This window comes from Peromyscus californicus, unplaced genomic scaffold (assembly GCF_007827085.1).
Source record: "Peromyscus californicus insignis strain IS unplaced genomic scaffold, ASM782708v3 Scaffold_17__1_contigs__length_78620276, whole genome shotgun sequence".
NCBI lineage: Eukaryota > Metazoa > Chordata > Mammalia > Rodentia > Cricetidae > Peromyscus > Peromyscus californicus.
The window spans coordinates 65,908,978-65,927,356 of NW_026294469.1; the positions used below are offsets into that span (position 1 = coordinate 65,908,978).

Consider the following 18,379-nt stretch of genomic DNA (forward strand, 5'->3'; position numbering starts at 1 on the left):
GCTCCCCACCCCCATGCCAGCCTCTGGTCACCACTGGCCTGTTTTCTGCGCCTATAGTTTTATCTTTCTGACAGTATTACATAAATGCAACCTTACAGCAAGAGCCTTCTCCTGCATTCCTCACTTAATGTAATTCCTTTGAGATTCATCTGTGTAGTGTGCATGCCTGCTTCCCTTTCTCCTCTTATTCTCTCTGAGGTAGGGTCAAAACCAGGTCTATGCAGCATCCTGCTACGGAGTCACATACCAAGTCCAATCCACTCCCCTTCAGTTCCGAGCAGTATTCCTCTGGACTGATGATGTATCTCGGTTTGCTTGCCCACTGGCCAACTGATGGACATTGAGATGCTCCTAGTGCTGTTGTGAGTGGAGCGCCTCTGAATGCAGTCATACAGATCATGGGTAGACACTAGTTCTCATTCAAATGTATTGTAATGACTTTTGAGGAACTTCATCCATGCATACAATGTATTTTGATCATATTCACCCTCCTACTTCCAACTCCCAACTTCCTCCACCCCTCTGTCTTATAACCTACTGAATCCATTTGTACTGCCCATAAACTACTGGATGACATGGGACCATCCACTGGAATGTGGTCAACTTTCAGGTGGCCACACCCCTAAAGAAAATCAGCTCTCCTCCCCACTAGAAGCCATCAACTCTTCACAGCATCACAGCTGGGGCTGGGGACCCACGTGCCGGCAGCCATGGCTGCTGTGAGTGCATGCGCGCAGAGTCCCCAGAAAATGGGGTGCAGTTTTGTCTTTGGGTAGGTGTCTGGGGTGGAGTTTCTGGTTGTATAGAATGTGTTTGTTGAGCCACCGTATAGGAGAGCTGTGTTTCTCCCCAAGTGTCAGGGACACTTTACATTCCCTGGCCCCAGTACGGCAGGTTCCACTCTACTTTCTGTCCAGGCCAGTGTTTGATTTTGATTCAGCTCATGATTTTTTTTTTTTTTAATTCTCGTGTTCTAATGCTATGGAATTCTCTAGAAATACTTTAATTTCTGTCATGAAAAACATTCCAATAAACGTTTCATTTGAATGGTATTTCATTAAAAAAAAGGTTTGTTATTGTCCCTGACTTAGATCCTCAAGCAAAATGATTTATGTGTGTGTGAGTGTGTGTGTGTGTGTGTGTGTGTGTGTGTGTGTGTGTGTGTGTGTGTGTGTGTGTGTGTGTGTGTATACGCGTCTTCTCAGTCACTACAAAATGAGTTTTGGTAATTTCCAATCTTCAAGGCTCCAGAGGTCAAACCAAGTGACACCAGCAGAGGGCGTGTGTCACCTACTATTAAACCACTCTTCGTCATCGAGCTTTTCCCACTGATTCTGGTGATCCCTCTGCAGAGTAAGGGAGGAAATAGGGCTGCACTTTCCCTGGTGAAGATGTTTGGGGTCAGAGATGTCTTCCATTGGTAGGGATCTGGGTACCTGAAAAGGAAAGAGTGGGAAAGAAGCTTCTCCAAGCGCGCGGCGGCGGGGGGAGGTTCCAGTACTGGCTGCTGTTCCGATGTCCCTTCCTTCCGTCTATTTATGAATGACCCTCTCTTCCTTACCCTCTGAAATATGCTAAGAATGGCATCCATTCTAGAACATTCGTTCTGCCTCAAGGTGAATTCTGCCCAGCCCATACTGCTTTTCTCCTGAGTTCTGAGCCTTGAACCTGCTTGTGTTACTGACTTGCTTGCAATCTTCACCTTACATGCATTTCTCCATTCCATGAACTCAATTTATACCAGGTATGGCACAGTTCCTAAGCATGCTCCAGGGAACATGACGTGGACTCTTCCACCCTCAAAGACCTCACAGCTGGGATTGGGAGGGAGCTGTCCACAAGTAATGGGTCCCTCCCGCCCCCAGACCAGAAACTAAGAGGAAACAGAAGCTCAACCATAAACTCACAGCCTGTGCTGGGCTTCTGTGGGCATGGAGAACTGATGGTGCAGAGATACAGAGAATCACTTCCGGGATGCAGGCCCTTAGAAGCCATGCATGCTCCGGTAGACAGTCCCTTACCCATGCACATGCAGGCCACACTAAATAGACTCAGGGGACATTCAATATTTTAAAAATATCCATCTTACTTTTTGAAACAGAGCCTATCACTGAACTCTGAGCTCATTGGTTTGACTAGACTGGCTGGTCTGCAAGGCCCAGGAACCCGTCTGTCTCTACTTTCCCTGCACTGGGGCTGCAGATGCATGCCTCAGTGCCTGGCTTTCTATGTGGACTCAAGGAGACAGAATTCAAGCCCTCTCGCTTGCACAACGGTCACTTTGCTGACTTACACATCTTCCCGGCTCCTGGCATCCCTTTTCCAAAGCACTGATCCATAAGCATCCCACCTCCCTGACCTGATCTCCCTGCATGGGCCCTACCTCCAAGCCTCTCCCAGATACGGGGATTTTTTTCTCATGTCAATATTCAACATACAAATATGAGAAACAGACATCTAGTCTGATGCAGGAGTTGAGACACTGATTAACCTTTAATATTCTCTAGACACTTCTGATTGATGAAGAGTTTTTCTCCAATGGCCAAATACTCAATAGTGGGTCGTTACTCCCCCTTTATGGATGGGGAAAGGCCTGTGTTTCAGGCTGCACAGCCAGGAGGTAGCACAGATGGAGTTAGTTCTGTCCTTACAGTCACCTGCAAGGGCAGAGAGGCAGGGTTTCAAGTGAATTGGAATTTTTCTAGCATCTTAAAATCTATGTAGAAACCTTACAAGCCCGGGTTACAAGGAATCTCTTTTAAAAACATAATAAAATGAGCGGGGTGGGGGGAGGGAGTCTAATGGCCATAGGAAGCTCTGCTTGCTGACTAAAGGTTGGAAAGGACCTCTGACCCTTGTTCTGCCCTGACTCAGAATTCCCCAGTGCTGTGGTGGAAGAGAAGAGGGCCAAGCAGGGTCAGGGGCTGGTTCTCCCAAAGTATAGAGAACAGCAGAGTACCCTGAGGACACTTAGCAGAGTACCCTGAGGACACTTGACGTGGCCTATGCAAGTGCATCTTGGCTTATCTGTGCCCTTCTGGGGCCACCTGAGGATAGGTGGACTTACTCAAGGTCCTAGGCTCCAGGCTGACTGTGACGGTAACTCATAAATCAGTAAACTGCTTTGTGGGCTAGCTGCATGCTTTGAGGGGCAGCAGGATATGCCTGGAAGAGGGTCACTTCCAGAAGAGAGCATTCTTCTGGGAGATGGAAACAGAGAGCAATCTAACAAGAAGCTGCCCTCTGGGTAAGATGATCAGCACTCATGCATAATGGAGAGAAACTGATCCTCTGTGCCCAGGAGCTTGGTGGATTCCCCCAGCTCTGCCTTCCCCAGGACTAACCCTGGTCGAGGGCATTGTCCAGTGCTCTCATGGGCTACAAAGCTCAGGTGTCTCCTTAGAAGTAGGCCCCCACTTGCCCTTGGAGTGGCCTGGAGGGGTCCTGAGTGCCACCCTCCCCGTTGTGAGGCCAGGTGAGAGGTGTGGATGCCGGGACATTATGTCACTTGAGTCTCTGCAAAGGGGCGTGTGTGGGAGGAAAGAGGACAGCCTTCTCATTTTCATCAATAAGTGATAGGGCTCAAGGAGAAGGCCTGGGGCAGGTGCAGAGTGAGAGAGCTGGGGACAGAAAGGGGAAAACATAAAGAAAAAGAAAAAAACCTCTGTGTTGGGCTGAGGGATCAGAGAGGAGAAAAGTGGGGCAAAGCTTTGGGATGGGGACCCAGGAGACCTAGGGAACAAGGCCAGTGTGACGCATCCCGACCTGGAGCCCTAGGAGGGGCTGAGGGCTCTGCAGTTCTCTGAGTGAGAGGCACAGGTCTAGGGAAGGGATGGAGTTGGATTCCTGAGCTTACCGGGTCCCAGAAGAGGCAGGTGGAAAAATGATGCCCCAGAAGAAAAAGCGGAGGAAGAAAGACATCGACTTTCTGGGCCTGTACGAGGAGGAGCTGCTGAACTACAATTCAGAGGATGACGAAGACGAGCTGGAGCATGAGTACTACAAGGCCAAGGGTAAGGTGGTGGGAGCTGTTCCATCCTCTGCGGACCGGTCCACTGCTTACCAGTTCTCTCCACGCCCTGTGTCTGGGGCTTGGGGAGTGCAGGGCCCCATGGCGCAGGAGATCAGGCGACTTGCTGGTTGGCAAGGCTCCCGTGGAACAGAATAGGATTGTGGTGCTGGAACTGCCTCGAATTCTCAGCTAGCTGCACTGATCTTTTTGAATCAAAAAACAAATTAGACGGAGGACTGGTATGCACATAATATAGGACGCATAAGTACCTAGAAGAGAACTTACCTGTGGATATGCACATGGAACTGCTGATTTAGACCAGGATGGGGGTATTTACAGCCCCCACAGAGCTCCTTCGTACCTCTGCCAGACCTAACAAGTCTGCTGAATCTATCTCTACAAACCGCTTTTTTTTTCCTGTTCTTTAACTTCATATAAAAGAAGTCACACAGTATATACTTTTGTGGGAGCCAGGGTCTCACTATGTAGCTCAGTTCATCTTACTATTTACTTACTATGTAGCCTAGGCTATTCCTCAGCTCTGAGAAGTCCTCGTGCCTCAATTGCCCAATGCTGGGATTACAGGGGCGAGCTACATACTTTGCTGTGTGTGTGTATTTTGGGGCCTGTCTTCTTTCTCACTTAACACCTTGCCTGAGAGGTTTGTGCATGCTGTGACATGAGTCATATTTTGTTCTTTTTATTCATGAATATGATCGCATTTTATAACTACATCACTGGTGATTCGCCCCTTCTCCTGTTGATGAACATTTGAGTTCCTTCTGCCTTTATTTTTGTTCTATTGTGGACAAAGCTGTACAGGTCTGGGACACACACACACACACATACACACACACACACACACACACACACACACACACACACACACACACACACACACACATACACACACACACATTTCTCCTGGATTTGTAATTGGAAGTTGAAGTTCTAGGTTGCAGGGTGAGCATGTGTTCACCTATCAATGCCTGTAGCCTCTTGTGCACCCCCATTTCGTAAGAGAGAGACAATAGTTTCACATTCTGCCCATGCTTGGTATTGCCAGTCCTCTTTATTCCCGCCATTCTGGCAGGCATACAGTGGCATCTTCCTGGGATTTTCATTTCCCTGATGAATGATGGTGCTGAACATGTTTGTTTGTGTATCTCCTGTATTTGGTGGCCATTTGAGTATCTTTGGTGACACTTTAAGATGTTTTCGCACTTTTCAGCGTTACTGAAATTTACTATGAAGTACATCTATTTTAAATGTCCTGTTCGACTAGTATATATGACAAGTCAACGTAAAGAATATTTACGTTAACGAGACTACGTTTTCCTGTGTTGCCCCAGCCAGCTTCCTGTTCCCAATTCCAAGCACCGTTCTTCTGCCTCCTGTACAGTAGGTCATATTTGCTATTGATGGCCTCACTTAAACAGCGTTGTAAAGAATAGGTGTTCCTGTGTGTCAGTAGCTTGCTGCTTTTCATTGCTGTGTGGTAGCCTACCTAGGGTGTGGAAATACCATGGCTTGTTCGCCCATTCACCTGTTGACAGACAGTTAGGTAGTTCCTCATTAGGGTCTACTGAGAATAGGTTATTATGAACATTGTGTTCACGGCTTTGTGTGCATCTGTTTTTGTCTCTCTTGGGTCAAAAACCTAAAGCTGGAAATTTTTACCATCTTATGATCAGTGACTGTCTATCTTTTAAAGAAATTGTGCATGAAAAGTATGCAGCCTCTGTCTTTCTTATTTATTGACGGGAATTATTCACACTTTCTGGGTGTGAGTCCTTTGTTGGATGCCTTCCAAATGCCATATCTCCATCCGTGACTCACTCTGTCCTTTTCTTGATGGCCTTAGCTGTAATTAAGTCCAGATGAGCAACTTCTATATGGCGAGTGTCTGACTTGGGGAGTAGTCGTGTACTCCTGAGTGAGCTAGTGAGTCAGCTCTCCCACCCCTGTCCTGGAGCCCAGATCTTCCTCTTCTCTAAGTTAAGCCCCTCTGGGCCTCTTTCCACAAATTTCAGCCCTGGCATTGCCTTCAGGCTGGCCATTCTCCTGTGTCTACTTGATGCAGAGATGCCCTATGTTCACACTGATGATGCAGGCAGGTCTCGAGGCTGCCGCTGAACAGGCTCCCCTGGAGTGCAGGCTGTGCTGACTCAAGCCTGTCAGACATGCATCGGCTACTTTCTTTCCCCATGCATGGCTCCTCTGCCAAGCTTTGTCAGAACCAGCGATATCCAGTGTTCCTATCACCACCCCGACACTACAGATCCCATCCTTCACAGGCAAGGAAGGACCACATTAGAATCAGAGATGCTCCTGAAGGGCTTCAGAATTAACTGCACACTGTTCATGGTGCTTGAGCTAACACACTGTCTGCCAAAGGAACAGGTGTTAGAGTTCTTGGATGAAATGGGCTTTTTCTGCGTGAACAATAGCTTCAAAAGAGAAAGGCTATTTATTACCTTTTATGTACCAGGGCCTCTACACCTTCAACTCCCAGAATAGTTTTTCAAAGCAGATATTACTATCCAGTGTTATAGGCAGGTAGGTACTTGTGCAGAGCTATCCTGGTTCTAAGTGATTACCCCTAGATCTCTGTGGCACTGGTGCCCAACACTTTGCCCCAGCACACAGAGGCTTATGGGTTTGCAGTAGGATGAATAATAATTGGGATGCACCTTCCACAGGCCCAGAATGCTACAGGTGCTCAGAAGGATTCTTACTCTCCATCCTCCATCCTTCAATTTTGCTATTTTGTACACGGGACAAGACCTTCTGGCAGAATGGGCTGCCAATTGATAGTTTTGAATAATGAATGTTTAACCTCCAAGTGGCAACCCGATCACAAGACCTCCTGAAGAGAGCTTAAATATATTCTGCAATGGGGAACCTGTTCTAAAAGGCCAGAAGTAGGAATGAGAATAGGTTCGCAGCAAAAATCAAGTGTGATAATGTGCATGAGGCTCCTAGTTCAGGGCTAGGCACTCAGTAAGTCCTCAGTCATTGTTGGTTATGACACAGCTCCAAGCATTGGTGTTTGTACATTTCCACAATGTGACGGAAAGATGGCACACACCCTGAAGATTTCAAATATCCTTCCCACATTTGACCAGCTCGTCACATTGCAAATTCCTCCTTCCCAACACAGTCATTTCCTTTTGGTCAGCCTCCCTCGCTGCACACATGTGTGGTCGGTTCCCTGAATCAGTGTTTCCAGCCCACGACTGATTCAGAAGTGAGTCTCTTCATAAAACAGGATGGGGACACACATTTCATTTGGAGATAGGAATAGCAGCTGGATAGGTTGGTGTGTGGCTGTTCTCACTTCTTAGCAGAGGTGACGTGGCTTTGGGGGTGATTGGCTGCAACAACACTGCCCGAGCTGCATCTGTGCTAGATTCTGGGAGTTGATTCCAAAAATGGATCCAAGACACATTCCTACAGTTTTGCTTAGACTCCTGGCCATTGAATGCCTCTGCTCATCCTGCTCAGCCCCCCTGGTTATAGCAGATCTTAGTTAGTGTCTCTATTGCTGTGAAGAGACACCATGACCATAGTAACTCTTGTAAAAGGAAACATTTAATTGGAGCTAGGTTACAGTTCAGAGGTTTAGTCCACTATCATCATGTCAGGAAGCATGACGTGGTGCTAGAGAAGGAGCTGAGAATTCTACACCTAGACTGGCATGCAGCAGGAAGAGAGAGAGAGATTGGACCTGGGTTGAGCTTCTGAAACCTTAAAACCCACCCCCAGTGACGCACTTCCTCCAGCAAGGCCACACCTGTTCCAACAAGGCCACATGTCCTAGTCCTTTCAAATAATGTCACTCCCTTTGAGTCTATGGAGGCCATTTTCATTCAAACCACCACACTGCCATTTCTAAGAATCTCGATAGAGTCTCCCTCAGCAAGTATGCAGGTACTGACACCCTGACCCGGAATGGTGTTAGCAGCAGCCATGCAAGCTTCAAAAGGACCATGAGAGTGAACTCAGTGTTCCTGCCAAAGACATACCCACTTGGGGCAAACTGCATACTCAGCCCTTAGGTGGCTTACCTGTGCAGAATGAAGCCGGCCTTGTCCCCAAGCTTTCAGAGTCCTCTGCAAAAGCAGCGTCTGGCATTGACAGGGAGCTTTTGATCTTGCAGTAGGAGTTAGTGTGGATTTGACCTAGGTTCAGGGCTGTGAGAATGGGATTCTGGGTGACCTTCTGAGCCTGCAATCTTTTTCTTTCCTCCTCCAGTGTACGAGGTGGTCACAGCCACAGGGGATGTTCGTGGTGCAGGGACAGATGCCAATGTGTTCATCACAATTTTTGGAGAGAATGGGCTTTCTCCCAAGCTCCATCTCACTAGCAAGTGAGTACCACTTTGGCTTGTTGGGGTCCTGGGACATTAGTTTGTTTGGCCAAATTCTAGAACCTAATGGTGGCCTTCTCCTCTGTAGAGATGGGACAGTTGGACCACAGCCATGTTGAATGACAAGAGTTCTCTGTCAACAATCTGAGTATCATCTTGAGGATTGCCCAGTGCTGCTTTCCTTCTAATTCTCCTTTGTCTCATTCTAGAATTTGTAAACAGTAATGTTTAATTTAGATCTCCCAAGGAATACATAGGAATATCCCTTGATATTGGAGAATAAACAATCAGTACTAAGAAACCTGGGTCTAGGACTAGCTTTGCTGCCCTGCTCCATGTAACTTTGTCAAAAATCTCAGGGTCTCCAAGGCCTTGATTTCCTTATCTACCATCCTTGGGCAGTTGAGATAATGAATGTCACGAAGAGCATTTGTGAGGGAGCCATGATCTTGAGATGCTCTATGTCGAGGTCTCATGATGGCCAGCATCATACTAAACCTGCCTGGGATCCATGTACTCTCAGTCACATGTCATGTGTATGTGTGTGTGCTATGCATACACCTGAGCCCTTCACTTTTCTATATCCCTGGAGGGCAGAGACTGCTGTCTACTCTTTGGTCTGTCCCTTGCTGCACACATGCACAAGCAAGCGAGCACAGGAGACCCAAGAGTGTACTGCAGAATGACAGGGTTTCAGAGTTGGCTAGGGGTCTTAGGAGTAGTCTTGCTCGATGGCTTTCACTCAGCCTGTGTTGTCTGGGCAGATTTAAGCAACTGGGTCTGGGTCCACTATGCCCTCATCTTTCAGAGCAGCCCCACTTCTCATTATGTGACCCACTGGGTTTCTGAGCAGGATTCTAACTGAGGAAAAAGTTCCACAGCCATTTAAATCTACTGATCTGCTTTACTCCATTCATAGGAAAACTGAGGCCGGGAGAGAAGCTCACAGTCCTTGAGTGTTTCTGTGGGAAATCTTGTCCTTCATTCACATTTGTGGTATAGACATTTTAATTGACTACATGACTTTGTGGCTCTGGACGATGCAAAAGACTCCCTTCTAGAGCCACTGCTACACAGGTTGTAGTCTCTAGAGTTTATGGCCTGGGACCTCTTGGGGGAGAGGGGGAAAGTCTAGAGAGGTGAAGTGGCCGTGCTAAGAGACTGGAGATACTGTGCTTTGCAGGAGACTAGTCTTGTTATGTGTAAGTACTGAATAAGAGCCCTGGCACCCATGTTGAGATGGGAATAACATGCTATTTTGTCCATTTCTGCAGAACAGGGTACCTGCCTCCTTGTACTACTCATATTGCACGTGACTCTCGTGGAAGTCTTTCCCTCCTATGATGTGGGCACGGTAAAAGGAATACATGAAATACTTATCCTTTTTGCCATGCCTCCTCCCAGAGGAAGGAGATGCTACTAGCTCTGGGAAGGTGGCCAGCTGGTTTTTGCAGTCTCCAGCCTGCCTTTCAAGTAAAACCAACCTTTTTATCTTTTTGTAGGGGGCTCTCACAGTTTTCCCTTCTTTTATGTACCCAGAATCCTTTGCTTCCTCCCCCCCCCCCCCCGCTTGTCAGTTTACCAAACTTTCTTTCAGGGAGGTCCAGATCACTGATGTAACACACTGAGAAGGGTTGTGACCGAGTGCCCGCCGCCAGGGAGCCTGGCTTTCAGCTTTCCCCCTCAATGGGATAAGAACAGGTACCTGGTGGCACAGGTAGGAAAGGTTTGGGTGGGTTGACAGAGGGCATGGGAGCCAGCTTCTGCAGACCAGCCTAGGGACAGGAGTCAGCAATCCCAGAGACCACTGAAGTCTGCTGGGGAGGCTCCTGGAGAGAATCTCTGCCTAGATCCGTGTCACGCTTGAGATTGGAAAGCAAAAACATGTGAGTGGATAGGAGCTTGATCCGCTAGTCAAGGCAGTTCAACAGCAGGGTGAAGGTGGGTACGGGTGGGGATACCAGCGGGGTGCTGCTGACACTAGAGAGGACTGTGCAGGGAAGTGATGGCTCTGCAGTGGAAATGGGTTTCCTGAGCCTCTGTGCTTGTCCCGGGTCATAACGAATAGGCAGAACTCAGCAGATACCTGAAATACCATGTGGCCAGAGCGACACTTCACAGGGAAGGGTATTACGCAGGCTTTTGGTGCTGAAATGAACTCAGCTAAGAAAGGAATACAAAAGGTAGGTCAGACCCAGAGGAACAATTTGCAAGGGTATGAACAGTGGAGGTCCCACGGGTGGACGCTGCTGGAACGGCCAGCGGGAGCCATGTTGCTGTGTTGAGGCATATGGGAAGGGCTGGAGGCCAGACTGGAAGGTTTTGCCTGAAAGCCAGTCTGTGGATGCTGAGTTCTAAGTGGCAGCTGATGTCATCTTGCTAGTGAGCGTGATGGGGGCGGGGGAGCAAGAGGTCAGAATTTGGCCACAGTGAGAAACGGAGGGAGAAGACTACAGAGAAAATTGTGTAAAATTCTGCCCATGACCTCCCTGCAACTCAAGCTGGACTGAGTTCGGGAGGGGAAATGTGACTTTCTGAGGGTTTGGAATGTATCACACATGGGTGGCAGGTGAGGTCACCTCTGGGTCCCCATGTAATACAAGAGAGGCTGTCTCCTCCTCTGCCTCCCCACACTTCGCTGTCTGCCCGTTCCTCTTCTCCACACTCAAACCAGCTCTAAGCCTAACCCACTGAGTGACCTGCAGCATGAATCCTCGTATACATGCACACATGCACAGACACACACATGCACACACACTTTCACACACACATGCACATGTGTACACACACACACTTTTGTATGTAAGACTTCTCTGATGGCTCTTTGCCCCAGAAAGCTTTCACACTGCCCAATGCAAACAAGTCAGTTGTAGCTCTCCCAGTATTAAAATTCAGCCTTGATCTTTCTTGGCACTCCTTCTAACCCCTTTCCATGACCTCTGGTCACATCTCTCATCTCTTGTCTCCTGTCCTCCCTCTTTCTGTCTCATCCTGATTTGAGCTCATTCCTGTGCCCTTTCCTGTGTCCTAGAACACAGAATCCCACGTGGTCTAGGAGGATTCACCCCTCACCCAGTATAACACAATTCTTATTTCAAGAAAATCTTTGCTGCCTGACTCCTAGGCAGCAAAGATGAGGATGTTCACTTAGTTCCCACATGAGAACTCTCACCCAATCTCCACCCCAGTGAGGTCCCTACAAAATGATTTCCAGAGGAAGTCTCCATTCTCTGGGTTTCCTGTTTTCCCCCTGTTGCCCAGGAGGCTACATGTTTAAGATATGGCAAAAGGATGAGATTTCATGTATTTTATGGATGTTGTTTTTCCTGCTGAGAAGTCACACCCCAGTGTGTGAGAAAGTGCCTGGCATTTTAGTTTGGAAGCTCTGCCTAGCTGGTGTCTAAAATGCCAGGTGCAGCCTTCTGAGGCTCTCTCTGGGGGAAGTCCCTGCTGAGTGGTGATATGGGAAGTGTATTTTATTTGAGGAAGGTACAGGAGCCATGGTGGGGCCCCACCTCCCCCTGGGAAATGTAAAGAGCTTGCATTTCTGTTTCCTTTGGGGTTTCTAACCTAGCCTTGGTCAGTTTTCTACAGCATTTGTATTCTGGCTTTCTAGAAATGGACATTTCAGACTCAATTCCAGAGTGGGTGGGGCTGGGGATTTGTTTGGGATAGTCCCAGTCTTTCCTGAGAGTGGACAGTCAGTCAAGTTTGTCTGTAGCCCTTTCTTCTCTGAGGATGGAGATGCCAAGAACAGGTTGGTCTCCGTGGGTGAAGTTAGCATCACATCTGGCCAGGAACCATCTCAGCCCCCAACAACGTGGCCTTCAGATGGCCTGGAGTGTCCCTGGCCCTTCTGGTCAGGTAGATCTTTCCCCTGCTTCTCTGCTCCCTGCTACAGTGGTTGCAAAGTAGCATGGGCTGATTTTTCAATAAGCACAACGGGGCATGACATGCGTTTAGGGCTCCCCTTTGCTGAAGGAAGCTCTTAGAACTTCCCTTCCAGAATCCTCCTCAGAGGCACCTCGGAAACCAAGCTGCCTTCCTTCACACTCATCTGCTGTGGGCCACAGAAATATGAAGTAGGAATTCAGCTGACTATGACAAAGCTATACCCGGAAGAAGCCAAGGGCCTTTCCAGAGGACAAAGCCAGGGCTTAAGGAGTCTTGGTGATATTGGCTTTTGAATATTAGCCATTTCCTGTGAATTTCTCATGTACTATTTTAGCTTTCCATTTCTAGAACAGTGTGTTTGATCATTTACTGGGCACAATTTACCCTATACAATTAAAGTATTTGCATATACATCTCCCAACTGTGCTAAAAGCAGTCACACAGCCAGACCCCTAATTTCAGGCCTTTCTGTAATTATTGTCATTAGCAACATCTGGCCAGGACCTTCTCCAGATGAAAGTATCTTATCTGAGATACTTCACAGACTTTCTAAGAACAGACTGCAGCATCCAGACTGTTAGTTTCTGAGGGAAGATAAAAATCTAAAATGAGACAACTGCCCAGGCCTGGCAGATGTGCTAATTAAGCTTAACATTCTTCCTTCCAAGTGCTATCTTAGTTCTAGATCTCCCTTTAACCATTAACCTGGAATTAAAGGGCTTTTACTTACCAGGTACATCTGGCTGTGATGCAGGTTGCCTAGCTACCGAGCAGCTTTGCCCCACCCAACCAGAAAGTGGCAGAGCCAGAGAGCTGTGGGTTGTATGTGTATTTTAAACTGGACTGGGGAGAATGGACTAGGGGAATGAGATGGAAGACGGAGAAGAGCTAGATGGGGAAGAACAAGATGGGAGAATTAAGACAGAACTTAGGGATTACAGCAGAAAATAGTAGAGAAAAATCAGGCAAAAAAAAGGTGCTAAGTATGAGAGCAGAAAAGTCGCTGTGGAGAGAGAGAATTGACTTAGAAAAATAAAGTGAATGGACTAAAGAGTTTCATGTACTTAGATTCACTCAAGAACCCCTCAGATTAATTAATCCACCACTGGTAGCATCTCTTCTGGAACTCTGGGAAAAGACTATAGAGGGGCTGGACCCCAACATTTCTCTCCTTGTCCTCTGCTTCTTGTAGTCCTTTTCCCAGGTTCCTTGCACCTTTAGATGACACTTACCATTCTCAGACCTTCAGAGACTGTGTCCTTGGCAGCCTGTGGGCTGGGTTGGGTGTTAGGAGGGGGGTGAGGGTCCCTGAAGCATGGGGAATCACAAAAGCAGTATGTGTTCCTTTCAGAAAATGTGGAAATTCATATAGACAAGAACAAATAAGCCTTTATAGTCTTAGCCTCTAGACATGGCATTGTATATTTGTATAAATTCTCCCACTCATTGTTTTGAGATGATGATGGTGTCCCATTTGCATTGATTGTTCCGCTCACAGATTCCATCTTAGCATGTTTTTAAGCTTGTATTATAAACTTCGTGTTCTTTTTATAATAGGATTCTTAATAGCTACAAAGCATTCAATCATACAGCTTCCCAGGGTCTATTCCTTAGGGTGTTTACTTAATGCAGAAATTTTTGTCGATTTATTCTAAAAATCTGTTACTTTGTGTCATGTATTGAAAGAGAAAATACCATTTATTCACTTTTTTTTGTTTCTCATTCACAAAATCTTAATGTGAAGAATTGATGTCCGTGTATTTTCCAAGTTATTTCACAGCTGCTGTGACAGAACCAGGGGTTGGGGTGTCCTGTTATTCTCCACAGATGCAACCCCCTACAGCAGCAGACCTTCATAGCACTGGTTTGGTTTGATTCCATTTTCAACACTGGATCCAGCAACTCTGTTTTCCCAGGAAGAAGACTAGCTCGTTCTTTGGAGGAAGCATTTTGTCTGCGCACTTAAAATGGCATTGCTTGGCCCTGCCCTTCCTCCCTGGACACCACCCACCTGAGCTCAGACATGTGCCACCAGCCTGGGAGTCTCCGTTTCTCTACAGCTAACCTAGTCACTTCCATCACTCCTCTCCCCATTCTTTGTCCCCAGGTTTCTCTTCGGGGTCTCTTTTCCTTGACAAGCCTGTCTTAGTGTATGTCTTCACGGGCTCCGCTCTTTCTTATGAGGCTTGGACCCTGCCCTATTGTGCCCCTGCCTCTTAAGGAAAGATTGTTCCCCAGAGTGGGTCCATTTGCAGAATCCCAGCTTCTGGGCCCTGAAGAACCTGGAAGGCCCTCTGTGCCTGACTTTCAGCCTGGCCTGGGGGAGAAAGCCCTTCACCCCTTTATTTTGAAGAAAACAGATGACTAGTAGTAATTATAAGCTCAGGTTATTTAACTTTCTGTGACTGTAATAAATACCTAAAATAAACCAACTAAAAAGAGAAAAGCGCTATTTTGCTCTGAAGTTTTGGAGGTTTTGGTCCATGATCCATTGGCTGCATTGCTTTTGGGGCCATGGCAAGTCAGCACCAGTTGTGAAGGAAGCTGTTCAGCTCAGAGCAACCAGGAAGTAAGGAGAGAAAGAAGAGTCCCCATGGGGTCCCAACATCCCCTTCAAAGGCCTGTCCTCAGTGACCCGACTTCCCTCCACTGGACCCTACCTTCTTTATTATACAGTGCTGGGAATCAAACCTAGGGCCTCATGCATGCCAGGAAAGTGTTCTATCACTGAGCTACACCCTCAGCTCCAACCTTTTAAAGGTTTCCAATGGTGACTGGGTATGTATGGGGTGTGAGACTTTCGTGGGCTGTTTGAGAACACATTTGATGTGTAAAGCATAGCATAAGCAAATGTCTTCTGTGCTTTTCTCTTTTCTGGCCGTGTGCTGGTCCCACGAGCCCTGGCTGGAAGCACAGTCTCTCAAACCACAAGGCCCAGCTATGAGGCAGGCAAAGCTACTTGGAGGTCTGGGCTGTGTCATGGCTGGATTCTTAGCTCACATGGAAGATGAAATAGATGCTAGCATGAGACTTAGGTGTCTGCTCCAGTAGATCCTGGGGCAAGGTGCCTTGAGCCTCCCATGTGTAAGTGACTTGAGTTTAGGATGTGAAGAAACTGGGACTGGCCTGGGCGCTACACTGCCTCACGCTTCAGGTGTATTTCCTCCGACTGCAGTTTGCCAGATGGCAGTCATGATTACCCTAATTGCCCACACCTCCGCGGTTGCTGAACTAAGGGTGGAACAAAGGTTTCCCCATTCTCTTTGGAATGGCAGGGCCACAGGTTGCTACGCAAGGTCTGCATGTACTTTGGGGCTGCCATTGAAATTCTTCTCACAGAAAGGGGCAGGCGAGGGTGAGCCGAAAGGGTCCCTGCAGACAAGAAGCTCCAGGCATCCATGACCCCCTCCTTCTCCTCTACCCTGAACAGACCCTGGTTCTTCTCCTGGCTAGTGGATTGCATGTGCACACAATAGCACTGGTCTCACCCACTATGCTTGTGTTCGTGACTCATAGCAACAATCAAAGGCACGCCTGGATGTGAGCCTGAGCATGGTGCCTGCCTGCCCTTCCCCTCCGCCTCTCAGACTATGTCAGAGAGAAAGCTCAGGATGGTAGCTAGTTGCATGCAGCTCTTCCCATGAGTGGGGTAAGGAGGGAGAAGAGCATACCAGCCTTTGGTTCTGCTCCTGGTCCCATGCGACACATTATGAGTGGGACTAACTGCACACGTTCACTGCAGGAGTGAATCCGCTTTCGAGAAAGCCAACGTTGACGTATTCCGGGTGCGAACCAATAATGTGGGCCTCATCTATAAAATCAGGTGAGAGTTTGCCCCTGAACCACAGTGGTGGTGGGATGATAAAGATTGGCATTTTCTGGATATTTAATACTCAACTGGATGACATTTGAGGAATTACTAAAAGCCGGGTCCCATCTTCCCATCCTCCTGCCCCCATCCTGAATCACAGAGCTCCAAACTGCCCCGTTAGAGACTTGCTTTCATGGGATAGGACAGTTTGATACAATTCTCCACACGGTTGAGATATAAGCTCTTACAGACACTGAAGCATGGTAATTGGGAGTGAATCTCTAGGTCCAAGCCCAAGATCTTCCTCTGCTGCTTTTTAGCTGTGGGATTTTAGACAGTTTATCTTTCCATGCCTCTGCTTCCTCCTGTCTAAAAATGGCGCTTCATCTATATAATGCTAGGACTCACTGAGTCAGTGCATAGAGCAACCACCAAGCACTCAGTGAGAGCAGTGTGGCAAGAAGCCTTTGGATGGAGCATTCCCCTGATGCTGTTCTCGCTGAGGGAGTTTCCATGAATTGTATGAAAAGGGATCACTTCCAGCCTGCCTTCAGAGGAAGAGCATTTGACCATTCCCTAACCACCCCTATTCAGCTCATGCTCACTTGAGGGTCATCTGTGGTCTGACTGCCCCTAACTGGGGCCTGGGCAGGGCTCAAATGCAGCTTCAGTTCAGTCCTGACTTTTCTTTCTCTCACTAGAAAATTTGGGACCACAGAGTCCCTTTGCTGGGAGAGGAAGAGGACACAAGGGGCCACAGGCATCCAGTGGCCATGTTCTAGGGAAGAGATTAGGCAGAGGTGGGAGCTGTAAGCAGTGAGAAGATTTGGGGCACAGACTCAAGAGAATCTGTGTCTATGTCACCCAGTACAGGAGGCATGTGGCTGCTGTGCATTTAAAATACAGCTGACTCACACCAAGTATGTTGTGTGGATAAAACAGACACCAGGGTTTTTTTGAGACTTAGCAGAAGAAAATAATGGACAACATGTTGTTAAATTTTTACATGGTTATGTGCTAAAATGGTAAGTGGGAGACACAGCGTATTATTAAAATCCACTCTATCCGTGTCTTCATATCTTCAAAACCAAGGCTACTAGAACAATCTAGAATTGTATGTTTCGCTCACGTGAACTTTCCATGGGACAGTCTTGTTCTAGAACGGGACCCTTGGATGATGACACTAAGGATGATGTCTGAGGTGAGAGTCACTGAGAGAGGGACTTGATCAACTCAGAGTTAGGGGAGGGCCAGTTTACCCCAGGGGTTGTGTCCTGCCAAGTCCAAAGGTCTAGGTAGCTCCTGCTCTCTGCTTATGCCTTCATGCCCTCCTTCAGTAAGGACTGGATTGGCTGCTGTTTCTATCTTGACTTTGATAGAGGTGATGTGTATGTACAACTCAGGTCAGAGCAGAAAGGGTGCAGGGCCGGCGGAGATCAAGGTTAGGAAACAGCACGGGACCGGCCAGGCACAGATCAGGGTGTTCCAACTGAGACCCCCGGGAACTTGGATTTTCCCATGAAAGAAAATATTTCCCTGTGGCAGGGTGACAATATGACAGGCATTAATATGCGCATCTACTTTGCAAAATATCCCCGTGAATGGACGAGGAAGCTTAAAGCCAAAGGGAGCAAATGACTGGCCCTCTCTCTGGAATAACCATTGGGTGCCTTTGTGTGGAAGGGGCGACGCCCTGGTTCTGCCACTGAAGTGTGGGTGTTGGCTTCTGCCTCAGGATCGAGCATGACAATACAGGCTTGAACGCCAGCTGGTACCTGGACCGAGTGATAGTGACCGACATGAAGAGGCCCCATCTCCGCTACTACTTCAACTGCAACAGCTGGCTGAGCAAGGTGGAAGGTGACCGCCAGTGGTGTCGTGACCTCCTAGCCAGCTTCGACCCCATGGACATGCCCAGAGGTCAGTAGCCAGCTTTGTCTTCCCATCAACCCTCCCTGCCTGGGCCTGGCTCCTCCCTGTGCTCTGGAAGTCCACCTTCCCCCGCACACCATGCTTTCCTCCTGATTTAGGCCAAGTGAAATGCCATCTGTGCTGGCTAGTATTTGTCTGTGGAAGAGGAAAGGGACTTTGGGGCAGGAGAAGAGGGGCAGTTTCCCTATGGTCAGTCACTCAGCAGAACAACACATTAGCAAAATCGCTGGCTCCGCCCTCTGGCATATGCCCGTGCTATCTCCAGGTCCCAGCCACCCCCAGTCAATCCAGCAGAAGTAAGCATCGCCTCTGATCACTAAGCTCTCCATTTCCCTACCTACCTCCGAGTTTCCACCTC

General features: G+C 48.0%; 1 protein-coding gene across 3 annotated transcripts in view; it reads left to right on the forward strand.

The window, feature by feature from the left end:
- Nucleotides 1-3,883: 3,883 nt before the first annotated feature.
- Loxhd1 (lipoxygenase homology PLAT domains 1) overlaps nucleotides 3,884-18,379 on the forward strand; it is a 161,865-nt gene continuing 147,369 nt past the window's right edge. For all 3 annotated transcript variants that reach the window (XM_052741493.1, XM_052741494.1, XM_052741495.1), the window contains exons 1-4: nucleotides 3,884-4,013; nucleotides 8,270-8,384; nucleotides 16,021-16,101; nucleotides 17,825-18,009. In XM_052741493.1, the coding sequence (XP_052597453.1) occupies nucleotides 3,884-4,013; nucleotides 8,270-8,384; nucleotides 16,021-16,101; nucleotides 17,825-18,009 (511 nt within the window). The remainder of the gene's footprint in view (nucleotides 4,014-8,269; nucleotides 8,385-16,020; nucleotides 16,102-17,824; nucleotides 18,010-18,379) is intronic.